Below are 26,495 nucleotides of genomic sequence, written 5' to 3' on the forward strand. Positions count from 1 at the left end.
AGGGGTTTATAAGGTTTCCAGTTGTCCCTTGTGCGCCTTAACTTGATTTCAGGGGACCACTAGGTTGTGTCTCAAAATGGTTAGAGCAAAGGGATCCTAAAATTGGGCAAGTGTTTCTGGAAATTCTTTGTTATTTATTAAACATAAATAATCAAATAAGCTGATTAGCTCCGAGCCCTTTATGTCAACTTCATTCTGATTTGACCTGCAGGTGGGTGGCAGTTCTGTGTGCTTAAAATGAACATTTAAGGATATCCACTTGCATTGACATGTAACAGACTCAAGAGTAGAAAATAAGTAGGTGCAACTGAGTATTTAAAGCAGTTTAAAGTCTGAGATTTTGCATCTTTGGTCATGTTTGGTCCTTAAACAAGGCCGAATAGGACTTCTTTACAGGATAAGATAAGATAAGATAAGATAACCTTTATTAGTCCCACACGTGGGAAATTTGTTTTGTCACAGCAGGAAGTGGACAGTGCAAAAGTTATGAGGCAAAAATTAGAATACAATAAGAATAAATACAGTACACAACTGTACAGAATAGAATAAAATAAAATACTATATACAGTAGAATAAAATAAAATAAATATACAATAAGATAAAAATAGAATACAAATACAAATACTATATACAACTGAGTAAAAATACAACGATGACAGAAAGGATTATTGCACTTAGTGTTATTGCATATGTGTGGATGTGTGTGCTTGATCAGTTAAAGTCTTTATTATAGAGTCTGACAGCAGTGGGGAGGAAAGACCTGCGAAATCTCTCCGTCCCACACCGTGGGTGCCGCAGTCTCCCACTGAAGGAGCTGCTCAGTGCTGTCACAGTCTGCTGCATGGGGTGGGAGATGTTGTCCATCAGGGATGACAGCTTAGCCGCCGTTCTCCTGTCACTCACCACCTCCACTGGGTCCAGAGGGCATCCTAGAACAGAGCTGGCCCTTCGGATCACCGGATATAAACATATTTAGTCCAACTGCAATCAACCTGAAAGAAGTTATTTGGTGTTCTCGGTCAGAGCAATGTTTTAGCTGGAAGTGCAGAGTAATTGGGATAAAACCGATCTTATCATTGTATGGACCTTAGCTGTGGTCAACTGTTAGCTGGTACCTTGGACTGAAAGTGAAAGAAAACAATTGATAACAAAGTCCTTCACACCTTCTTAGGAAAATGAAATGATTTCTTTTTAACTGTGTTGGCTTAAGGGTTCATTATCACCTTTTTTTGTTCTCCATCTAATAATTGTTTTCTCAAACTTTGATTAAGAGTAACTGGAGGAATGATGGGAAGGAAACTGCCTCTGCAGAAAGGCCACTTCCTTATTAGTAGCCTGAGAAAGATTATAAAAGGAGTAATCAGTCACAGCAGTCTTCACTCTCCTCCGCCACCATTTCCTGTCTCCCTTTACATTGTCACACTAACACTCTCTTTCACACACTCCTTTCAGAAACAATTTTCATAATGGGGAACTTTATCGCCAACGAGGGACTTTCAGTCTTTGTTATTGTGAGTATATTTAATGATTTTCTCCTTTTGGCTTCTGGTATGACGTCTGTTCGTTTTTGTTGTTTTGTTTGGGTTTTTTTCATTCAAGCTGCATTGTCACCAGTGTCTCATTAATGTGTCATAAAATAGTTAAGGTATATAAATCAGTGACTAAACATGGAAAAACAAGCTTTTTCTTCAGAAAAATATGATTTTTCTTCTTATTGATTGAACCAAATAGGCTTTGGTTGAAACAGTTAAACATTTTTCCAAATATTTAGTTTTAATTGGTTAAGCTAAAAAAAAAAAAAATGGCTGCTGCAGATCGTGGTAATAGATCTGAATTCTTTTCTGTGTCAAGGATAGAGTCATGAAACTGAATGAAGTATTCTTTGGCATCCATTCTAAATTTGAGCTGATGCCACAGTTTTGAGCCACGTTTTTAGTTGCACTTCGATTACAGTCTGACTTGTTTTCTGAACAAAGAGAAGTCATTTTCAGCAGGTAAAGAAAAATGTTCTCCAAGTTAAGCACTGAAAGTGTGCCATTGTTGTAGTGGGACTTAAACAAGTGCACTTAACTGATATTTGCACTCCTGGTGTGTTAATAAAGATGCTTTTATCTACCCTGAACTGTTGCTGTATTTGCAGCTGATTTAAACCTGAGTGTGTTTGGGTGCATTTTACAGCTGGTATGGCTGGGGATCAACGCCTTCCTGTTTGTCCATTTCTACATGGCCTTCCTGGTAGAGAGGTGGTATTACACCAGAGTCCTGCTCGGGGTGAGTCCGACCTGCAACTTCACTTCTGTTGCACAGACTTTCACTCCAAACTGAGTCGGTATTTGTAGATTTCTAGTTTTTATTTCTTCAGAGAATTTCCAAGCTGTTAAACACACAATTGCACCTATTTCAAAAGTTGTAGGCAAATATGAAAAAAAAAGAAAAAAAACAGGACTCTGCCTTTTTCATTTCCTCAAATTATAGCTACAGTAAAAGTTTAAAAGTTTCTAACATTACAACAAGAAAATTAAAGCAGACCCTGCAACCCCACCCACTACTCTTTTTAGTACACTGTAACTATGCAACAGAATAGAGAAGTGATACAGTGCAGAGCCACGGCAATAAGTTAAACAATCTTGCATTAAAAAGAAATACATTTTTGCAGTTCTATGTTCTAAATTATGAATATTTTATTTTGTTTTATGTGATATTTGGGTTTTTTTTATATGTTAAGATAAACTCGATTCATGATACCTATCTATACATGCAAATGAATTAATAACGGTCTATTTTAACTCCAAGAATTGACCTTTGGAGTTGAGATCGCACAAATGTAAAAAAGGTAATAGTGCTACCATGTTCTTTTTAGAGAGAAGAGACTTTCTCTTGGCAACGCTTCCAAACAAATCTAAACAATGAAAGCAGTAAGGGTGTACTTAGGTTTTGCACTGGACTGCATACAATCCTGTGAAAATGTTCCCTTTCTCATGACTGAATCTATCTGTAATGTATGGCCATTTTCTAGGCAGTAACAAGTATAATTATTATGTTATAACTTTAACCCAAATTAGCTGAACTGGTTAATACCCTGAAACGAGGAAGGGAATTTCCCTTCCTGGGGTTGGTTAAAGTTTCTGTTGTGGAAATGCCAAAATTTCCTGTACGCAAGAACAAAACCCATCAGTTTGTTAACACTTCCACAAATAATTGGTCCACATGGAAGATATCAGAGCCTCATATCTCCCATTCAAAATAACCACTGTGAGAGCTAACGATTATTCCCTCTCACCTGATCACGTTTATGGATGGGACTGGCTTACGGCGATGATTAACTCCTCATTTCATTCATTTTTAAATTACAAAGTTGCTATCAGAAATTGCACATGAACTATTAATGCTGCAACTTAATTAGTTTGTTGTCTGGCAGCCAACAAGAAAAAAAATTAACAGATTTGTAAAAGTGTGAGTGACGCACTAAATGTTTCTAATGTTTGAATGCTGGGAAGTTATTAATTGCCATTTGAAAAAGTTTTTACTGTGATAAGAAAAAAAATAATAATTATATTTTAAACGAAGTCCACAAAGAGTAAAGGTTAAATGCGGTTACTATAAAAAATGGCGTGATCAGATATAAAAATAGGGAAAACAGATTTAAGTAACTTAAACTATGTCATCTTTATACTTGTTTGTAGTCATTAATGTGCCTGTGAGGTATTATTGGATCTTTGTTGGACTTTGTAATAACGTTTTGTGTTTGAACAGTGCTATCAGCCTGCATCAAAGGCCATTTCTGTCGGGCTTTGCAAATATTTCTGATTATATCTTGTTCAAATAAAACTTGCAATTTAGGATTCTTACACCTGATACACACATATACACCCATGTTAAACACTCCTTATCTACATAGGCATTATTCGACAAGCAAACGTGCACACAGAGAAGGGAAGTAAGTTACAGCTGGCTTCATGACACACTGACTTTGGACCAGCAGCTGCACATCTGGCTTCAGGCCAGCAGAAGTGAAACATTGCATCTCGTACTTTCTGTTTTTCAAATTTTAATATGGAGAGATGAGGAACAGTATTCAGCGTGGCTGCATCCTGCTTCTTTAGAGAGACTGTTTTCCCAAAAGTGTTGAGAAACCTGTAAGCTCCAAAAAGAACCTCAGGAAAGCTTAAAAAAATGAATCATTTACACTGAAGGAAGGGCTCAGATGATGATTTGGGGATGAGGGACTGGGTTTGAGGTTAACAATACCATGTTGAGATGAAGTTAATTATTGATGTAAAACAGAGTGGTGAGAGCACACGTGTATTCTCACCAGCATTTACTGGCTCTGTAACTGCAGTACAATAACACTCTGATGGAAAAGATGAATAAATAAAGAAAGTGAGCCATCAGGGATTAGCTTCAGCTCATCAGGGCTCTTCTGGGGATTAGAGGATCTAGATAATATATGCATGCATGCATTGTGGTACCAATGACACGGTGTTAAATTAAAATGTGTGTCAATCTCTATGAAGTCTATGACTGCCAGTATTAAATGATAGAAATGACTCTAATGGAATTTTTCAAGCCATTTCCAACTGCTGTAGGGTGTAAAGTCCCGGATCGGTTCACAGCCCATCAGCCGTCCATAACCGTGCTCTAATTTGATTTATCTTGTTGTTTTGCCTGTTTTTAAATAAGAAAATAAAAAATTATATCCATTAGCCTTGTTTGCAATGATCTATTTAAGGTTTCAAGTGACACATTAAAAGGCATTCAGACTTCCACAAACCTCACTAAATAACTGCTGCTTGACATTTCCATTTACTGTCCAGTTCTAGTTCTTCTTTTTGCTTAACACCTGTCAACAGTTAAGTTTCAGGTTTATATAAAACTCTTTTCACCTCCTACTGGTGAACTGTTATACGTGACTGGTGAGGGAAGTGAATTTGAAAACTTTTTATTGTAACACACCGTTTTTTTATACTCTCCACAGCAAGCTTTGCCCTGGGCCAGAGCTCCTGCTGCCTGCCTGAATTTCAACTGCATGCTCATCCTGCTGCCAGTCTGCAGAAACCTCCTCTCCTTCCTCCGCGGCACCATACAGGTATTCATTAAGGATAAATAACAGATAAATGAAAATCTGGCTTACCACAAAACGACAGTATATAGCATGTAATGTGTCCCATTATGTGGAAAAGACTTGATAGAAGTAATGAGGGTATAGGGCCAGATTCTTCTGCAAACATTTGCTTACCGGCCACTTTATTACTTTATTAGGTTGAAATGTTTTCAGCTTGTGCAAAAGCACCTTATCCTACTAGAAGGAACCAATTCAATTCAATTTTATTTATATAGCGCCAAACAACAACAGTCACCTCAAAGCGCTTTATATTATAAGGTAGACCCTACAATAATACATACAGAGAAAAAACCCAACGATCAAATGACCCCCTATGAGCAAGCACCATTAGAAGTTAGATACACTGTGATCAGCAAAAATACCGTAGAGTACTGTAGAAGAGATGCTCTGCTACAAACTTTGGTAGTACCAAGTGGCTATTTGAGTCATTGTTTCTTTCATATCACCTCAGAGCATTACTGTCCTCTGACCTCTGGTGAACTGGTGAACTTAAATCACTTTGAGTCCACATTCTGATACTCAGTTTGAACTGAGGTCATCTTGACCAGCGGTCCCCAACCCTTTTTTGCGCCACGGACCAGTTTATGCCCAACAATATTTTCACGGACCGGCCTTTAAGGTGTCGCGGATAAATACAACAAAATAAAACCAATACCGGTACCGAAAAAAAGAAGATTTATTCATAACACATGTGAAAAGACCCAGGAAAACCGAGTAAACGATAAAAACGATAACAAAATAACGCTGAAAACCGATAAAAAACCCTGAAAACCATGCATTTCACACCTGAGCCTCAACTCTCGCAGCCCGGTACCAAACGACTCACGGACTTGTACCGGTCCAAGGCCCGGGGGTTGGGGACCACTGATCTTGACCATTGATGCATGTTTAAATGTACTGGGTTTCTGCCATGTGATTGGCTGATTAGTAGATGTTGTTAACCAATAGTTGAACAGGTGTACCATACTTATTAATGCTGTAGTGGTGTATTTGCTTGTGCTTTAATATTCATCGCTTATTAATTTATTTTTGTGTGTTTCTCGTTTAAATTCAGTGCTGCAGCCGCACAGCAGCTCGCCAACTAGATCGAAACCTAACTTTTCACAAACTGGTGGCTTACATGATTGCCTTCCATACAGGTAATTTTTCTTTTTTCTTAACATGTTAAAGGGGTTGGAGCAATCATTACCCCATAACTAATGATAGCAATGATTTAAAGCATATTAAAGTTTTAAGATAGATTTTTTGACATAGCTTGAGGTTGATAAACTGACTAAACTGGTCAGTGGAATATACAGATGAGTTTGTGAGTTTGTATATCCCACTGAGTAATGATTAATAATAAACCTGCATCTAACTTTAACTTATGACCATTTAATGAGTAGTTATGCAGTAATGTCTGCCCAAACAGAACTGTATACATTTTGGAGAAAAGCACTGAATATTTATAGTGATATTTTTCCTTTTTCTCTGTTTCTTGTAGCTGTGCACATTATTGCACATCTGTTTAACTTTGAGTTTTTTATGGATGCCCAGCTCAATCGCAACACCAGCCTTCTGACCTTTGTTCTGTCAGAAATTGGTAATGGGGACAACGCCGCCTTCCTCAACCCCATCAGAACAAATGAGACGGTGAGTTGTTGCCATTGCCAGGCTGCCCTCATTTTTTCCTTTTTAGTACAAAAATAATGGTGAGATTAGTCATATGAGCTGAGTTTTCTTGTATTGCAATGATGTCTTGAAATCTCTGCAACTTCTTACTAAATTTTGTATTGAGTAGTATTACTTCATCTGGCAAACTTCCCTTTTTCTTAAAAAAACCTCAAGATCAGTTGTGAAATTTCATCTTTAATGATACTGTTTCTCAAATACAATTGTTCATAAGCCAAAACAGAAACTTTTGACAATTGATATAAGCAAAAAAACAAAAAGAACATAAACCTCATTCTTTCAGACAAAGAAAGATTGAGGTTCCGAAAAAGACAAAACATGCACATGAAAATATTTTAAAATGTGGTACCGCCCACAACGAAGGGTGTAATTCCCCCATGAAGGACCGTTCTTCCTTACCAACATACAAGAAAAAGTAAATACCATCAAAACTTGCAGGTCTTTCTTTTCTTTAACAATCACTGTTCAAACATAACTTTCAAAAGGAGTGTACAAGAAAGAAGTGTTTACTTTCCTGTAAATTACCTGGAAGGTAGGCAAGGTTAAGCAACTCCATAACAGCCCAAGCCCAAAAAGTACAGTGTACTTACAGTACAAAATGGGGAAATGTTTTTTTTGTTTTGTTTTTCTGCAAAATTACCAATACATTTTAATTACTGCTTAAAAACGTCTTCTTACTGTAAAATAGCACAATTGTCCAAACTCCCACAGAAAGACAATCTAGGAGTAAAACAAAAGTGATCATATTTGGTGCACATGATGAAGAGTGGTCAGAGGTCAGAGACATGGTGCCTTCACAGTGATCCAAGAATTGCAAAAGGGTAGCACGGTGGTTTGGCAAGCACTTTTGCCTCACAGCAACCACGTTCCTGGTTCAAATCCTGACTTGGGCCTTTCTGTGTGGAGTAAACATGTTTGACTTCCTCAGATGTACATAAGATTTGGTGATTTTAACTTGACCATCGATGCTAATTGGGGTTAGCTAAGTGCTAACCTATTTTAATTGACCAACATTCCAGCTGACTCTTTAGAGACTTTTAGGCTTTCCATTTCATTTTATAAATTCCGCTTTCCAACATTTCTAACATTTGTTTCCTTCTTGTTACCTTGTGTTAGACAATCAACCTCTGTGATATAGGGAAGTATGACAAAACAGCCATTTAGTAAATGAGGGAAGTTAGTCAACAAACATGAGGTGTGTCATTACAACTGAAGCAACTGAAAAACTGAGGCGATGACCTGGGACTTCATCCCACTCTAGATTAATCATCTGTTTGGCCTTTTTAAAGAGAAAATCTTCTCAAAATGTCATCTGTAAACTGCATTTACAGAATCCTACCATTGTCATGTTCACCACCGTCGCTGGGCTGACAGGTGTGGCCATCACATTAGCACTCATCCTCATCATCACTTCATCTATGGAGGTCATCCGCAGGTCATACTTTGAGGTGTTCTGGTACACGCATCATCTCTTCATCATCTTCTTCATTGGACTGGTGTTTCACGGCTATGCGTAAGATAGCACAAAATTTCAACCATAAAAGGACTGCCAGCTCTGTTTTTTCTTTCTTTTTTTTACATTAGTTGTCTTTTTCTGACCTGAAACACTTAGCCACACGTAATTCCTCTTAGAGTATTTTGCCCTCAATGAGCTTATTACAAATGATTTACTTGGTTTCTGTCTTGACCAGACTGGATCTAGCCACAACTTTATGTTTCTATCCTTAATGTTAGTGCACTTGTTGGAGCCAGAAGTGATATATACCAACGGTATATACTGCTATACCATTGGGCAATGTAACATAGGCGTCTATGTGAACTGGCTCCCTTCTGACTCCCAGCCTCAAGTGAACTGCAGTTTTGTCACATAATTTTTCAGGACTAGCGGTTTGATTTGGACATTTGGGCTTGATCTTGGTCTTTAACTCATACACATGTTATACTGATCACAGTTTTAACTAATAGTCAATACTATTTGATTCTTGAACTGTCATTACTCTGACTTGGTCTTGAATCAGTCTCTAAACTGGTAAAATTTGTACTTACCTGTGATTGAGCTTTATAAATCATACACTTAGTTTTAAGGATTTACAAATTTACTGTGTGAACAAAAATATTGGGCCATGCCGCTTAGTCTGTGAATTCAGCTCTTTCATACAGTCCCATGACCACGGATTCAACCAACCACAAACTCAACCATCAAGCCATGCAGTCTGTCTTTTCAAACGCTATTTCAGAAATGTTTGATTTTACAAATCTCGCTGAAATCACTGGGAGCCCCATGGCATTGCTTTCCATAGTCATGCAGCTCCTGTAGGTGTAATGTGCAGCTGGCCCAGTAATTTTGTCTACATAGTTTATAATAATATAATTTCCATTAAATTAATTTAGTTAAACTAAATTCCCAGGTCTCTCTTCAAATAATCATTGATACACATGTTTAAGTGCTCATCTTTTCTCTGTGTGTGTCTGATTGTAGGCGTATTGTGCGAGGACAGACGGTGGCCAGCCTGGACACAAATAAACCTCAAAACTGCTCCGACAAGTTTGAAGACTGGGGTAAAAATGGCTCCAACTGTGCTGTCCCAGAATTTGCTGGAAACCCACCTGGGGTTAGCTTCGAATTTCTAAACTTCTTACCAGCCCAAACACTCAGCAAGTTGCATCTCTTCTCAGGCTTTTAAGAAAAGTACTTCATCCAATATTTTCCCCTTCTTCAGACATGGAAGTGGGTGTTGGGTCCCATGATCCTGTATGTGTGTGAGAGGATCGTCCGCATCTACCGATCCCATCAAAAAGTGGTCATTACTAAGGTCGGTCCTGCCTCAGTTACACTGGTATACATTTTTTAGGAGCTCCACCAAGCTTGTTTCAACTAAATATCTGAAGAAAAATGATTAAAAAATGCATGTCTTTCAAAAAAGGTTGACTTTTAGCTGCATTATTACACTAATACTACAACTGCAGATTACACTTAACACAGCAGGTAACAACACAAAGGATTTTAGAGTTGTGCCATGGAAATTATTACTACTTGAAACTGTATTTACTTTCAATAGCTACTATGTGGTCAAAAAGGCTGAATAAATAACTGTAATTATAATTCTATTGTCCCTGTACCTGGTCTTCAGGTGGTTATGCACCCTTCCAAGACACTGGAACTACAGATGAAGAGGAAAGGCTTCAGTATGGAGGTGGGACAGTACGTCTTCATTCAGTGTCCATCTGTCTCCAGGCTAGAGTGGCACCCCTTCACTTTGACCTCAGCCCCTGAGGAGGACTACTTCAGTGCTCACATCCGTATTGTCGGGGACTGGACTCAGGCGCTGTACGAGGCCTGTGGAGGGGACAAAAATGAGCCTCAGGAGGCCTGGAAACTGCCCAAGTAGGAAAGATTGACAACAGAGGAAAATTGTGCTTTAAATTGCTTGTGATTACAGTTGATTGCTGCCTGTCCAGCGCGCCTTTGAAAAGTTGGCAGGAGGGGTTTCATTTACAGCCCTGAGAGGTTTATTGTGTATGTCTGTTTCTCTTCCCTCACATAAGAAATGAGTAGAGAGGCACAAACAGTAAAAATCATACAATATTAAGAATACCATCTTTTCACAGTGGTCCTGCTGTGCAAATTTGAGCACTAATTCCTTTCTATAGACCAGACAATGAAAGAAGGAGGCCTTTATTTTGAGCTGCTGCCTCGAATCACCTTAAGGCCAGTGTACTGTTTGCTTGGATAGACCTTGATTGGACTTGCTAGACAACAGCACAGTGACCAAGTCTTCAATTATCCCTTAATAATCCTGAAATTATGTCATTATTTAAGTTGCTTGAAGGCAAAACAAACAAATAGCTGTTCTAGATGACAACAAAAAGAAGCTAATATTTAAAAAAAATATACACATTATATAACTGGCCTTAGATTTTTTTCTAGAATTTGCCAAAGCAGATGCAAAAAAATGGCAGTTAGCTTGAGACTGAAGTCATGTATGCAGCCTTCATTCAAAATGGCAATGCACCATGCCTCTTTGCATGTCTGCTGGAGGTTGTGCAGACTTCAGCCACTTTTGGAGGCATAGCATGGCAACATCGCAAATATTTCTCCGTCCAAAGGAAGACAATATGTTATATGTCTTTTTTCAGCAGTTTAACGTCCACAGTTTTCAAGATATCTTTTTCAAGCATTTGACCTTATCTTTATTGTTAGCACCAAAGGTCAAAGCTGACCTTGAAAAAAATCTTTCAAAAAAACATATTGATTAATATGTCATATGAAAGGGCAGAGCTGCACAATACATTTTGAATTTTTTGGATACAACTTCCTAAAAAGACACCATAACAATCTGACATTATCACGTTGTAATAAAAAGGTGATAAAACAAGTTTTAGTACAGCCCTTTAACATCAAGAGGAGGCTCTCATGCTCATGCTCTGTATAGTTCCTTGTGTAAATCTCAGTATAATGTTGGTTACTCAAGCCATTTCCAGTTCCACAAATTTGTAACTTAAGCTTAATTAATTTGCCATAACACAGACAAATAAGAGAATAAACAAAGAAAAACTCACTATGCACTACAGTCACTTAAGTAAAATCATTATTGTAATTAAAATGTTCAATTTTTAGATCTTGTGATGTACATCATGAATTATTGGGCCATCACAATTATCTTGTTAAAAACAACTAAATAAATAAATAATGGAATCTCTTATAATCTTAACAGGGTCAAAACATTTAGCAAAAAAACATCAGAGAAGAAGATCATGTGTTCATATATTCAACATAATAAAGATTTTCTGGAAATTAGCATTAACCTAATAAATCTAATGAAGTACTAGGAACTTGTACGTCCAATACGTGAGTGCTTAATTTTACACACAAACATAAATGTGAACAATGACAGTGACTAAACATACAGTAGCATTACCAAGCAAGTAGCATTGTCTCTCTGAGGGACAAAAAATATCTTAATTGCTCACATTTTAGCAACAGTTGCACATTGGAAATGTCAGATTTAGTTAGTGGTGGGTTAAGCCACAGAGCCCATGGGTCTTTAGTTAGGGTGTGGGGCTAAAAGTCCCAATACATCCACATGTTAAGCAAGTTAGCAAGTTAATCTTTGAGATAAATACACATAATCAAAGTTTTATTGGGTAAATAAAGCTTGACTTGAAAGCACAGAGCAGAGTAAAAACAGGATATAAGATTATTTTGTGTATATTTTGTTGTCAGGGTGGCCATAGATGGCCCGTTTGGTACCGCCAGTGAAGACGTGTTTGGTTATGAGGTGGTCATGCTGGTGGGTGCAGGAATTGGAGTGACTCCCTTTGCCTCCATCCTCAAATCTGTGTGGTACAAACGCATCCAGAACAACCAAGATGTCTTTACCAAAAAGGTGAGCGAGAACTTTAAATTAAAAAAAAATGTGTTTAAATAAAACTAACCATATCACATAAGCCCCACATGAAGCGTTCATAATGAAACAAAAATAAAAATTATTATCTACAACATCTGTCTGGAAGAAATGCTAGATGCTACATATCCATTTTGCTGTGAAACTATTTACTGAAGGCTTTGAGTTAAAAAGTGTGAAATAAGAGTGTTTGAAATGAACCAAAAAATAAATGATAAATGTAAGTAAGTCTGAATGTCAGGTTAATAAACTGTTTGCCAGATCTACTTCTACTGGCTCTGTCCGGAGACCCAAGCCTTCGAGTGGTTTGCAGACCTGTTGCAGTCCCTGGAGGGCCAGATGACGGAGAAGAACATGATGGGCTTCCTCAGCTACAACATCTACCTCACCCGCTGGAAGGAGCAGGAGGTATGAAGGCACTGATATAAATTTTTATTTCTGTGGGCTGAACTGACAACAAATACCATTTTTTGTGATTGAAGAAATCTTCTTATGTTATGGTTTAATGCATGTGGTTCTTAAATTAAGCAAAAAGTCATAAAAAGAAAAAAAGTGACATCCATCTGTCATTTCCTTTAACAGGCGGCTCATTTCCGTGTTCACCATGAGGCAGAAAATGATCCGATCACCGGACTGAAGCAGAAGACCTTTTACGGGAAACCTAACTGGGACAATGAGTTTACCAATATTACTTCGCAGCACCCTCGGTGAGCCTCTTTAACGTTATTATCTCTCCATAAGCAAACACAGTCCATGATCTCATCTACTCAAGAACTGCTGTTACCTCTTCACTACATAATGACTGAAAATGTAGTTATCTTATCTTATCTTATCTTATTAAACTCATCTCTGGTAAACTGGGAGAAGTGGTCAGCACATCATACCAATCTCAGTTATAAAAGAATGAAATGGGTCAGCATATTTTCTTCCACTTTGCCTAATTTTAGGCAGCTTTAAAACTGAGTAGATTTACTCAAGTATTTTATTTAGTAGAGATTTTTGTAATTTTATTTGAGAATATTAATATCATGCTGTGTCGTACATTAGGTCCATTACAGCTCAGAGTGAAATATCATATACAGTTACGTAAAAAGTCAAGGTTTTCTGATGCAGTAAATAACAAATATATAACTGCTTGCATATTGCTAAATACTCAAAGACATAAACAGGAGAGTCTTCATTTTGTAGAGCACCCTTTAATACTGATAAGACATTAATTGGTTAGTCAACGAACTTTACAATTCCTGCATACCTGTATGATACAGTTCGGTACATCAAAGGAAAAAGTTTCTCAAAACAATAAAATATCAGTCCGGCACACTGTATACGTTACCAATAATGTATTAAGGTAAAACGATTTAGTCAGACTGACCTTCAGCATGTACAAGTTATATTTTGTGATAATATAAACTTTATAAATTGTGTTTCTCCTTGTAATTGTGTAAACTATTTTATTAGCAGTATCTCCCAAGTTGGTGCCACTTTTCGTTACTTTAAAGGTCATTTCATACTGTTTTTAAAGTTTTACCAATAACAAATTAGGTAAATAAGAAAACACTCAGTGTATTAATCCAGTATGGATTTTTATCTTTCTTTATCCATCTGTATTTTATCTTTAGTTGCAGGCCTGTACAAACTTACTGCCACATTCTGCGCCTAACATTTATTTATTTTTTTCATCCATTTCCTGTTTCTTGAAATTTTAATGCTGGTATGTGTAGTACCTCTATTTAAATGGGGTCCCTGGGATCTTTTTATAACACTGGATTTAACTGCCTGTAGGAAATAGTAAGTATTTAAAGCACAGACTTACAAATACACAAATTCAGTTATTCTGTGAGAACTTTTGAATTGTTTGCAAAACAGCAAAATGCAGGTGAAGTTTTGCTGCTAATTCATTGCCTTTTGATTCTTTCTGAAGCTATTAAAGTGTGACCACTGAGTGGAATACAGCCATGACTGTTGCTCTGATGAATGCTATAAATACCAATATCTATAATCAAAGTGTTGGGGTGTTTTGTGCCTGCAGATCTAAAGTTGGTGTGTTCCTGTGCGGTCCGCCTCAGCTGGCGACATCTCTGGAGAAACAGTGTATGTCTCATTCAGCTGCTGCTGTCAAGTTCATCTTCAATAAAGAAAATTTCTAGGAAAACAAAGAAAATCAGAAACAGCAGCTAGATCATGATAAAAAAAAGGGGAACTTTCCAAGTAGCTGCTTGATTATAAGTTATCAAGTTTCCTCTGAAAAAAGAACAAATTTACATTTGGAACAAGTGGCAGCTCATCGGTGACGGGGACAAGCTTCTCATCACGTCTTCACCGCAGACTTCTGCAAAGATACAGTTGTTACTCAAAATAAACCCTGTGGCATTGTCTAGGTTACTGTCTTCTCCTTTTTTGTTCCATCAACAAGTGAAACCGCCACTTTCAGAATGTTTTCTCTCGTCTTTTTTTTTTTTTTTTTTTTTTTTTGTTTCCACCTCATTGATTTTCCTTTGTGCCAGAAGTGGATTCATCTTCTTAAAAGGCGGTTTCAATTCCCTAACAGTATGAGGGAAGAGGTGGAGGCCTTTAAAGCTTTGGCTGCTGCAAACGTTCTCCATGGACCGAACAAGCTCCAGGATGCTTTATGCTTTTGTGCTGCCGTGTTTTTTCTATGAGAGCAGAAATGTGGCAAAGACTTTTATGGCTAGAAATGTTTTGTTTAGCTTGTTTTGATAAAAAAAAAAAAAATGGACCAACCAGAAGCAATCTTCTACTGTGTGATTATTTCCTGATTTCTCTAAAAAAGTTGAATAGCTGTTTGATCCAATCCAAGAACAGGAAGGAGCAGAAGGCTACCTGCTGGAGTGCTTTCTGGAGAAGGGTCTGTCTGTTTCAGAGGTCTGGGTGGTGTTGCTATAAGAAAAGGAGAGCTGTGGCATAAATCTGGGTTATATGCATGGTTGGATTTACTAATAGAGGCTCTGTCACCTAAAGTTCATTTTACCATGTGAGACTGCTTGTTGTCAAATAATCAACCACAAAGGAAAACACATTTAAAATTGCTCTCAATCCTTTAATGAAAAAACTCAAACTCAATCTCTTGACGATAGTCAAAAAGATCCTCAAAGGAGACGAGAAAGTAGTTCCACCTTTTTATTTTCATATTTAGCTGATTACAGTGTTCAAAACTCTTAAAAGGTATATTTCATGATAATTATTATACATTTTGGTTATTGCTGTTCTTTTTGTCATTCTTTTCAGACATCAGATGTCTATATTGTTGTCATACTGTAAGTCAGGGGCATCAAACGTAAGCCTGGACAGCTTTAGTGGATAGATGTTGAACTTTAACAGCATTTTCATAAGTTCTGTAGTTTTTCCTACTGATAATGACTCCCACCACTCATTGCCATCCATACTATCCCAAAGTACAAAGACATTTTCTTTGAATGAATTTTCTACACGTTTATCACGTTTTTACTGGTTCAGCCCACTTCACATCAAAGTGGGATGTGTGTGGCCCATGCAGTAAAATTACTATAACATCCCTGCTGTAATTATTTTGGATTCACTGCTTTTTTCTTTTTAAATAGTAAATGAAAAAACTTTTGGAATCTGCTGAAAATATTTCTTAACTCATAATGTCTAATAAAAACTAAACTAAATTTAAACTTCCTGACTTTTCACTGCATTCCTGACAAATGACCGCTTCAATTTGTTCAAACTTCGCTGAAGGACACTTGTGAATATGCTCTTTTGTTGCTTTTTTAATAGAGAATGAATTGTTCTTCTTTTCATGTTGCAGGAAAAAAAACACCTTTGATTCTGTTTCTGCAGGAGAATGCAGTGCTTTGACTGCGAGGTCTTCCTTTCCAAATGGTTTCATCATTGTGTGAAAGATTTTAATCAACAACGTGTTGGTATTTAAATAATGAATACATTTTCTCCAGAGCCTCTAAAGCTAAACGTACAGCATGAACTGTTTAATGAAGTAAAGACATTTTAAAATGTTACATGGACGAAAAACTCAATTTAAAGAAAACTTCTGAGGTCTTGGTTACTAGTTGTCAAGCTTCAAGACTTTAAAGGTTTCTCATTTTTACAGTTTCAGTTTATTAAACCAACTGATAAAGTCAAATTAAGTTGCACTAATTTGTACAATTTAATAATGGAAAACGTAAACATCCGTATTGCTGCTAACTTTTTGCAGTATGATCTCAGTTTAATTATTGGGTTAACAGTAGTTTAGTGCTTCTGCAACAGTAACCAGCACGTCTGAGGAGGACAGGGAGGAAGGAGCCATGCAAAAAAAGGTCATTCACCAGCTTGTGCAGCTAGTTTTCAAAGCGCAGCCCTACTCGAAAATCGTGAAACTAATGGCAATGCGTTGAAGACACAGTTCTCTCACAGTCAGCTGTCCTACTGTGTGGTGAGTTACTCGATCCACGTCTGCACCGAGGGAAAAAGTCTCTGTGTTTGTTTCCCGCTTTGCTTCTGCAATCTAAGAAAGATATTTTCCACTTTTATAACTGCGGTTATACTTCTCTGTGAGTGTACTATGCATCCAGTTTTGATTCTGCATAGCGTGCATGAGTGCAAGTGCTCTAAAAAAGAACAAGAAAACACATATTATTAATGTAATAACAAAAAAAATGCCCTCCGGTCAATGTTGGCAACCCATCTAGTTAATATGGCCACACTGTCCACAATGCCCAGCACCCTCATAGAGTCTCATTCTGACAGTCTGGTTAGAAACATGCACATGAGGCACAAACACTGCTGGGTTCATGCTCTTCTACAGCCCTGTTCAGCTCTCGTTGCATAACAGCTCATTTCCTGGTATCTCCTCCACACATGAGGGTTTGCTGGAACATGGGCATCCTTCCTGTGATGTTGAGCATGGTTGTGCCATCCTGTTGGAGCTGGACTATCTGTGCAACCCATTCAGGTCACACAGGTACTATCTCAAGCTACAAGCAGAAAAAAGCAAACTAAAGAAAAATAGTTAGGAGGAATATAGAGAGAGCCACCAACTTCAAAGCCGTTCCTCTTTTTTTTTTGATTGTCTGATTGTTGTCAACGCTGTCCCTTTGATTTGCACCAAAGTTGTTGAAATAGACTCAAAATCCATGAAGTTTAACTGACTTTCAGTTAAACTGTGATAATTTGCACAAAATTTAAATCCAAAATGTCACAACTGAACAAAGTAGCACAAGAAAGTACAAACACATTAAAACCGTGCTTCAGTAAACAGACTTGGTTATTTTAAGATCAGCAGGACTCTAGTCTAATGTCACCAGGCTGGCAGGATGAGTTTATGTGCGAAAACAACAACACATGTAGAATTTATAATTAGTGTAAAAGTCTACAGGTACTCTTGTGTGTCTGTGTGCACATACTTAGTAACTCTCACCACACTCTAAATGGATTATAAAAGACTAAAGTCTGCTACCTGTTCACAAGTAAAAACGTGCCTTTTCAGCCTATAAGATTATTTTAAAGACTGGGTCAGTGTTTGCAAGACTACAACTGAATTCCTTTTGAGATGATATCCCATAAAGCTCCTGGTGGAAATTTACCAGCAGTAAACAGGAGCTTTAAGCCACAGCTTTAGACCCCTCTCTCTGATTTATGTAGAACAAAGTGCTGATGGATGTTTAAAGTAGGTCTTTATTGGTATTTTAACTACTTTGCTCCACAGGTAGTCCTGCAATCAACTCATAAAAGAAACAACTATAAAATGTTATTCCTTTAGGTTTTAAATTAAATATTAAATAGGCTAAATACTTCTTTATTTTACTTCAGAGAAAAAATGTATAAGACATATTTGTATAATCAGTTAGGTTTACTTTATTTAAATGAAAGAAGATTCTTAAAACACTGTTGCTAAAGCATCTCATAACTGTTCTGTTTAACTAAAAGAAGCCTAAAATGATAAATGCTACAAATAAACACATTATATAAACAAATCTTTATTCAAGGAAAAGAAAAAAAACAAAAAGTAGCTAAAATCATATAAAAATGTAAAATAAAGCAGGATAAAATCAATGGGATCATAAATAAGCAGAAAAAATAAAACAGAATTACGCTTTTATTAGTGTAAAGAAAGACGAGGGGAAGCTGCTGCTCGTTCTTAAATGTCTTCGTGTTTATTATCCTGCAGCTCGAGTACAAAAAGTGTCTTTTCTCTCTCTCATCTACATGATTCACAAACAGACAAAACACTGAAGGACCTGACTGAACGTGTCGTTTTACAGCAAGCTGTCAGGCGTCTGGGATAAATGCAGCTGAACATCAAGCTATGAAAGCACGGCGGTGGCGCGAGGGGAGTAAATACATTACGATGAAGGCGTTTCATGCACCTGAAGGCTGGAAACTGAAGCCATACAGCTGTTTGAGCCACTGCAGCTGCTGCTCAGAGCTCACTGGTCTAAGGGAGCTGACAGAAGGCACAGACAGCTGTACGGGTGAAGGCTCTGTGGCACTTGGTGTCCTCCTGCTGGTCACAAGAGCACACTGCACTCCTCGTGGATTCATTAATGTGTGTGCGTTTTTCTATGCGGTGGCCACGGCGAACACGCTGACCACACAGTACATGGTGCGGTTTTCCCACCTCACCGTGCAGCTCCCTACAGACACGAAAAACCAATGAGAAAACGTCTATAGTCGCACATCGAGGAGGGGAACAACACCCCAAAATCAACACATACCGTCCATGGCAGTGTCCCAGTAGCAGGAGTTGGCTGTGTGGAGGCCGGCACCTGTTTTCTGCATCACAGCACACGTCACTGTGCACAAACAAAGTCACAAGAATTAGTTTTAAAGCGTCTCTTTATGTTATCTGGTTTCATTATTTTACCCCACGAGGACAAACACATAAAAGATTTTTTAAAAACATCTCTGGATCAGCTGATTTTTTTCCTCTACAGTAACTGTTTTATGTTAAAAACAAAACAAAACAAACAAAACTGTTTCCATGTGGTACAGGGCCCCCTGGTGGGCTGGTATTGCAGAAATTTGTGAAATTGATTTATATACACGTATTAGTTATATATATATATATATATATATATATATATATATATATATATATATATATATATATATATATATATATATATATATAGCAATGAAGTTTGTATCTGAGTGGCAGCTGGATCACACATTGGCCTCAACACTTTAACAGTTTAAAGCCAACAGTCTGAGATTTTTATGTTTTTTGAGTTAAATCTTCAAGTGAATCCATTACCCTCCTCTATTTTTAGAAGAGATTAGAGATTGACATGAGAGTGAAGATTTAAGATTGGCTGGGCCCCCTGGGACTTTCTTGTTTTTGAGTGACAATTCATAGGAGGGCAAACATAAGAGCATGAAAAGGTTAACTCTAACAGTAACAAATACACACCGATGTACTTGTACGGCTTGCCCTGTTTGACGAGCTGCGTGAGGCAGCGCTCCACGATGTTCGCCGTCCACTTGTTCACCTGACTCTGGCTGTAGTCTCCGCCGCCCACGACGTTCTCAATGCACTGACACAAACACAGAGAAACGGCATCACAGCGCTCAGAGTCATGTGTTAGTCAGCCGGTGTTGCTGGCGCCCGAGGAGACTGAGACAAAGAGGCAGTGAGTGCAGCTTGTTTCTGAAGGTTTTTCTGAGGTTTTAAAGATACTTTTTTATTATCTTGAATTTTCCCAGGAGCACAGAAAAACTACGCAAGCTTAGCAATGAAACACAAATCAAAAAGCTTTAAATTATGTGCAAAAATGAATGACGCGTAAAAGTTACATTTAAAAATAGGAGTGTATTTGAGCTGTTTACATGGCTAGATTTAATTATTAATCTTTAGTCAATCAAACTAAACCGTTTACTACACAATCGAAGCATCTCTCCATAACAACCTGCTGTTGAAACTTCTATTTTTATGACTTAATACTTGGGAAAATGTTAAATGTGCTTTTGTTTTACTCCCCAAAGAACAAAATCAGTGTTTGTTTAATAAAGACCTGAAAAACATGACGACACTGTGGCGCAAAATGGGTTAAGACATTAAAGGGATTTATAACGCTGCATATAAAAGTAAACCTTACTTCTTTGACTATGGTGTCAGCTTCTTCTGCATTGAATGAGCCCTAAAATAGAGAAAGCAGATCATCAGGTCATAATAAAGATAACATGACAGGACTTTAGTTAAATAAACATACGTTTATGGAAAAATGCTAAAGTGACCCATAGGATCACTTTAGCAACACTTTTTAGCAACAGATTTAACCTTATTGGAGCACGTAAACGTTTATTTTTAACAACACATTAAGCAGTAAAAGCAACAGCAGATTATTTTGAATATTATAAATTATATTTATTGATTTTAGGACGTTTGCATTAAAAAAAATCGCCGCTATCACTGGGAGTGGCTAGCTAGCTCATTTCTGCTGTCACTGGTGAAAACGGTGAATTCGGATCAGGACTAACCTCGCTTCCGTTATGAAATTCCTCCATTCCTCCTGTCATCTGACACCGGCTAGGGCTACTTTTTTTCTTACTGACAGAAGAAAAAACAAAGCCAGAAAAACCTTTTGTTCACAGATAAAGCGACAGGAGCTCTTAGGGACTTCCGGAGGAGCTGTCAGTGGAGTCAACGACGCACGAAAAGAGCGATCCGAACCCGGAGGGAGTACCGGTGCTTAGCTGACCGCTGACCCCTAATGGAGGCTCAGTGAAATACAGCCTTGAGACAGAAATACAGATTGCCTAAATTAAAAATGTACATGCTTGACAAGGTACAGCAGATTGAATTTGGAAGAATGTGAATGCATTGAAGGAACATTTCTGTCAGAAATGTTTTGTTTTTTTGTTTTTTTTATGAGATCACTTTTATTTGTTGAGTATCTGAGGCTGAGACCACGGGACTGTAAAAACATGACTGTTGGGCTTCATTTCTTTACTGAAGAGTCATTTTAAGATTAATTAGTAAATAACAATTAGCTAATACTGTTCATGAGACTAGTCATCTTACTTTGGTAATGTAAATATAATATGGCCAATATTATATGTATTATTATTATTATTATTATGATTTATTACAGCAGTAAGCTTGAACTCTGTGTCAAATACTGAGCTTCAGTAAAGATTTGGCTCAATGCTTACACGTATGTGTAAAAGGAAAATTTACGAGCTGTGAAAACTGTTTCTGATAAAATGAAGAGTAGACTGATATATGAAATATTCCTTTAATGGGTGAGAAAATCAGACCATGTCATAACTGCTTTAAGTCATACAGAATAGATATCAGAGCCTTAAACAGGCTGACTTCTGCTAAATGGTTCAAACTGGGCAGAAAGTCTACAAACACATAACATCCTTATAGAATATGATGTAACACTATAGATCAACTTACCTCAGAATATATAAAGCATATAAACAATTACAACAATATGATGCAACAAACACAGCAGTACTACTAATTCAAAATACTCAAAGCTTCATAGAACTGAAACAAACATTTATTTTTAGGTCCATTCTGCTGCTGATACATACTTTAGGTTTCTGAATATTACACTTGTTGCTGCCTTTCATAGTGTGTAACTTGAAGGTCCTGAGTACTTTCTCCCACACTGAAAACACTGCAATGATAAAATTATTTGAACATTACCTAATAAGACTGATTCAGGACAGACAATTAGTTATATTAAACTTTTCTAGCAGTCCTTCACAAACAGGGAACAGTCTGTCTATTCTCTCCATCTGTCAGCTGCTGCTGGCTCTTCCTCCTCTTCCTCACACACTGCTGAGTTTGTCCTGGTGGATCATCAGGGGTGCAAAGCCTCACAGATGATGTGCAGCAGTGGGTCCCTCAGTCTGTCCTCACTCTGGACACTTGCAGTTGTCACACATGGAAATCAAATGTGTGATAAGCTGCAGGATTCAAACACAAGTGTAACTTATAAATGAATGTTCATACTTTTGTTACACAATCAGAGAGAAAGAAACAGAGAGAGAGTGCAGGTGACAGTCTCGGGTGTATACACTGCTACAAAACAGCACAAAAGAAGGAGGATTTAGTGTTTGTGTTATTACGAAACAAGAAGAGTTCCCAGATGACACAGTGGACACAAGTGTGACTCCTGTGATTAAAGCATCTTTCTTTCAGCTTAACGAGTGAACCGTCAGCTCGTTCAAACACACGTCAAAGTCCGTTTGGCTCGACACCACCGAACAGAGGCAGCAATAAAACATAGCTAACATTAACAGTGCAGTGGATCCTGCTTGTGCCGTGATATTCAGGACTGCAAACCGAGCAGCATCACTGACTTTCAGCTTGTTGTGTTTGTGGATATATGACTGACTTTAATTATCCATAAAATCATCACATTCTCTGTAAGATTAAAGTCAACTATTGAACGGCGTATATTTTGAAGTAAAGGCTTTAAAACCAAGTTAGTACAAACATCGATAATGTCACATAACTTTCCCGACATGTGGCCAACAGTAATGTTTTAATGTTCTTCATTATAAAAACATTTGCGCATAAATAAGTGACATAATATTCAGTACTTACTTATGAAAGTTTACTCTTCCGCCGTTTTTTTCGGCGAAATTATCCACACCACCGCCGCGCTATGAAATCTGGGATATGTTGGGCCATAAAGTCTACACCGACCCACCCTTAAAATTCAGGGAAATTAAGGGCGCATTTGAGGGCCGCATTTCGAGCTGCCTTTGAATTGGGACAGCCTTCGTTGTGTCGCTGCACTCTCAGAAATAGAGGTACGAGAGAAGAACATTTTTGTACCTATAGGTACATTTTTTAAAAATGTTCCCTTAAAAGTATAATACTGATCTTTAAAAGTCCAGAAATGCCCCTTTAAAGGTTCAATTTGAAATAAAGTACAAATCTGTACCATTTTGACCTGTACTGCAGTGACAGTGGCAGAATGTGGTAATGGGTCAGCATGGGAAAATCTGGATGGGCCTGGTTAATTGTAAAATTCATATGAGATGTGAGTGTGCTCATAAAAGCTACATGTTATAATCAAATCTGTTGGTCCTCTCCTCTGTATGTAAATTATCCTATGATGCAAAGAATATCTGTAACCTACCGTTGTGTAAGTTATGTTAAATTATATTAAAAAAAAAAAAACACACACACACAATGACATGCAGGCACAACCAAATGATGTTAAAAAAAATGGTCCATTTCCATTTTATTAAGTTCCAGTTATAATTTTTAATGTTTTAAATCTTTCAAAAACGTGAAATCATTTTACTGTTATGTTTGGCCATTTACTTTTTTACTTTCACTACATCCTAGAATTGTTCATTAATTGTGAGGTTTTTATGGAATTTGCAACATCAAGTTAAACCGAGGTTCTTTGGAAGTTAAAATGTCAAGCAGATTTTTATTGTGACCAAGTGGTCGGCGGGGTTATGAACAAAATAAATAAACTTGACAACGCCACCTAGGGGAATTACACCCCCAGGAAATATATTTAAGGAAAATAAATAAAAGGAATAAAAGAAGACCGCACAGATTCAAGGATGCACACTGAGGCAGGTTGGCTTCCAATATTAAAACAGTTTTATTTATAGAAATAAATAAAATATTATAAATAATATTTTATAAATAAAATATTAAAAGTCAAGATGTAGCGTCATTATTGACAGTGTCCTACAGTAAAAATAAACAATCGTGGAACTTGGACTTACCAGCAGCCGTGGAACCAAAAGAAAATCACACCAAAAGAATCACTGCAGACCACCCAGTGCTGTACAAAAGAAAGTGTGAAAACGACCCACCACCTGAGGTCCCAGGGCCACTGGCTCGTCCTCCTTCACTGAAATAAAACACAGAAAAGTATGTTAAAAGAATAAAAGGACACTGAGCGTCAGGCTCGCTACAAATCATAAAAAGACTAAAACACACTTTAATAACTTTAATAAAAGAAATCACACACACACACACACACACACACACACACACACACGGGAAAGGCTTATTCCCCACGGGTCAAACTACCACTCGTGCTGGTAATAATTATTCTCAGGCGTAGGCCGGTCTGGCTCCCCACCGGCTGAGACCGGCCACCCAGGCGATTTAGAGTCCCAGCACGACACTCGGGCAGAGAATCACTTCAGCCCGATCACAGAAGTGTGGGTACGAGCAACAGTCCAGGGTAAAATAGAACACCAGGCGAACCCAAAAAAAGGTAAGCCTACTTAATAAAAACAAGATAAGACAAAACAAGACAAGACAGCAGACTCCACCAAGGAGGAGTTCACAACAGCAACTGAGAAGGCAGTCCACTCTTCCAATTTAGGTTGGACAATTTACCATGGAGAGGTGAGTACAGCAGTGAACCCTGAAACAGATAAGTGTAACCTTAAACTCTTATAGCTATGAATGCTAATAAAAGTAGTTCTAACAGCTTACCCCAGGACTGGAGGCACTATACTCTCATTGGTGGAGATACCACGAACACCTCTCTCCGCAATGGCAGAATTAAACAGACTGCTGCGCTACAACAGGCCGGAAAAGGATATTAACACCAATTCCAGTATTCGGAGGGAATCCAAGGTTAAGCGAGAGCATACCTGTAGCTGTCGTATAATCGGCTCTTGCTGATCAGTCCGTCGCAGTACGCCAGCATTTACTGCTGTATCGTACCAGAAGCTCGGGAGGAATTAATCCAACAAGACATCGGCTTAGCTTTATACAGGCTAGCGCCACCCTGCAATCAATGTGCAGGTGGGTTCCCAATTAACCCGATCACCTGATACAAGGAGCGAGTGCAGTGGAAAGAGAGCGAGGGTGGTAGAGCGAGCGAGAGAGAGAGAGAATGAGAGAAGAAAAACAACGGAAGGCGAGTAGCCCATCTGGCTACATCTACCCCCCTTTTTTTGTATTGGCACCCCGACAATAACTCAAGGAACCTAACACCATGGCCTGAATATGGCAAGCTGAGCATTAGCAACTGACGCAGATTCAACAGGACGTGGCAAGTGATAAACATTTGAGTGATGACCAGCTGTTGAACGTGCTGTTCTCCGCAAATGTGGCCCACTCACCTCAGACTGTTCAACAGAGCCTGAGGAAGAACCTGGGGGAGCAGAGGTCGAGGGTGCTACAATCACACTGGGAGTAGACCTGAGCTCCACCGATGGAACTCTAGAGGCATCGGGAAGTGACACCACAGGTGCGACAGGGTGTGAGGGTACCTCAGGGACAAGGAGCCACAACTCGTCGTCACTCAGAGAGGTCTGCTCTGAGTCAGCGGGTACAGGTGGGGGTGGAACCGGTGGACCAGGTGTAGGTGGCCCTAGGCTGACCTGTGCCTTTAACATGTCACGATGGACATGTCGAACCTTCTCCAAGTCTCCCACGGGGGCAATGGTATAAACAGCCCCGTTCTCTTGGGGTGCCCTCAACACCTGATAGACCACAGAGCTCCAAAGGTCCTGGATCTTGTGCCGGCCCCGGGTGCTATGATCTCGAAGATACACCAGCTGACCGACCTTTAAAGGAACAGGGTGGACTCTCTGGTCATGCCGTTCCTTACGGCGGTCAGCGGCCAGCGACAACCGTGCCCAAGCTCCCTCAAAAGCCACCATTAACCTGGCTTGGTGCTCGGCCACCCAGTCCTGTACCTCTCCAGGCACTGGGTCCTGAACGCGGCCTAGAAGGAAATCAATAGGCAGCCTAGGATCCCTGCCAAACATCAAGAGAAACGGTGACTCTCCGGTGCCCTGATGTGGCGTGCTATTATAGCAAAAGAGCACATGCGGTAAGCATGCAGCCCAGTCGCGTTTCTGAGATGATGGCAGAGTCCGGAGGAGGTTATGGAGGGTTCGGTTAAACCGTTCGCACTGCCCATTACCCGCTGGGTGGTAAGGGGTTGTACGGGACTTGGCTACCCGATACAATTCGCATAACTGTTGCATCACCAAACTCTCAAAATTTCTACCCTGGTCAGAGTGGAGGCGGCTTGGAACGCCAAACTTAAAAAACCACTCTGTTAACAGGGCCTGGGCCACAGTAGAGGCCCGCTGGTCCCGGGTAGGGACTGCAACAGTGTATTTGCTAAAAACGTCAGTCATAACCAAGACGTTTTCAACTCCACTACGGGAAGGTTCCAACACCGTGAAGTCTATGGCCAGGATTTCATTTGGCCTAGACGCCAACAGGTGACCCATATAACTATGAGGCCCCAACCCTGAGTCCTTTGCGACCTGACAGCGTTCACAACGCTGAACCCATTGCTTGATGTCAGAGGACATCCCGGGCCAATAGCAATGCTGCCTGACCAGTTCAGTGG

The 26,495-nt window shown here is 38.7% G+C and overlaps 2 protein-coding genes across 2 annotated transcripts; one reads left to right on the forward strand and one right to left on the reverse strand.

Annotated features, from left to right (window-relative positions):
• The first annotated feature begins 1,398 nt into the window (after positions 1-1,398).
• On the forward strand, positions 1,399-14,615 carry cybb (cytochrome b-245, beta polypeptide (chronic granulomatous disease)). Its single transcript, XM_085348993.1, has 13 exons — positions 1,399-1,511; positions 2,179-2,271; positions 4,976-5,086; positions 6,177-6,261; positions 6,606-6,754; positions 8,125-8,306; positions 9,273-9,405; positions 9,514-9,606; positions 9,925-10,178; positions 12,018-12,180; positions 12,460-12,606; positions 12,781-12,905; positions 14,228-14,615. The coding sequence occupies exons 1-13, from the start codon at positions 1,467-1,469 to the stop codon at positions 14,343-14,345; spliced, it is 1,698 nt and encodes a 565-aa protein (XP_085205119.1). The 5' UTR covers positions 1,399-1,466; the 3' UTR covers positions 14,346-14,615.
• A 3,581-nt stretch (positions 14,616-18,196) lies between these two features.
• Positions 18,197-20,812, reverse strand: LOC146608019 (dynein light chain Tctex-type 1-like). Its single transcript, XM_085348999.1, has 5 exons — positions 20,656-20,812; positions 20,274-20,315; positions 19,589-19,712; positions 18,894-18,971; positions 18,197-18,812 (listed from the first exon to the last, which is right to left on the reverse strand). The coding sequence occupies exons 1-5, from the start codon at positions 20,692-20,694 to the stop codon at positions 18,739-18,741; spliced, it is 357 nt and encodes a 118-aa protein (XP_085205125.1). The 5' UTR covers positions 20,695-20,812; the 3' UTR covers positions 18,197-18,738.
• Between the last annotated feature and the right edge of the window lie 5,683 nt (positions 20,813-26,495).

Source organism: Diplotaxodon limnothrissa, linkage group LG23 (genome assembly GCF_057381915.1).
Source record: "Diplotaxodon limnothrissa isolate DT_005_m linkage group LG23, D_limnothrissa_male_GT1.1, whole genome shotgun sequence".
Lineage (NCBI taxonomy): Eukaryota > Metazoa > Chordata > Actinopteri > Cichliformes > Cichlidae > Diplotaxodon > Diplotaxodon limnothrissa.

Bases quoted from the DNA above. Each gene is read 5' to 3' on its own strand.
- cybb (XM_085348993.1), top strand. From the start codon at position 1,467: ATGGGGAACTTTATCGCCAACGAGGGACTTTCAGTCTTTGTTATT. The intron at 12,607-12,780 runs GTATGAAGGCAC...TTCCTTTAACAG, and splicing joins CCCGCTGGAAGGAGCAGGAG to GCGGCTCATTTCCGTGTTCA. The intron at 12,906-14,227 runs GTGAGCCTCTTT...TTGTGCCTGCAG, and splicing joins ATTACTTCGCAGCACCCTCG to ATCTAAAGTTGGTGTGTTCC.
- LOC146608019 (XM_085348999.1), bottom strand. From the start codon at position 20,694: ATGACAGGAGGAATGGAGGAATTTCATAACGGAAGCGAG. The intron at 20,316-20,655 runs GTTAGTCCTGAT...TCTCTATTTTAG, and splicing joins AATTTCATAACGGAAGCGAG to GGCTCATTCAATGCAGAAGA. The intron at 18,972-19,588 runs GTGTGTATTTGT...GTTTGTGCACAG, and splicing joins CAAGCCGTACAAGTACATCG to TGACGTGTGCTGTGATGCAG.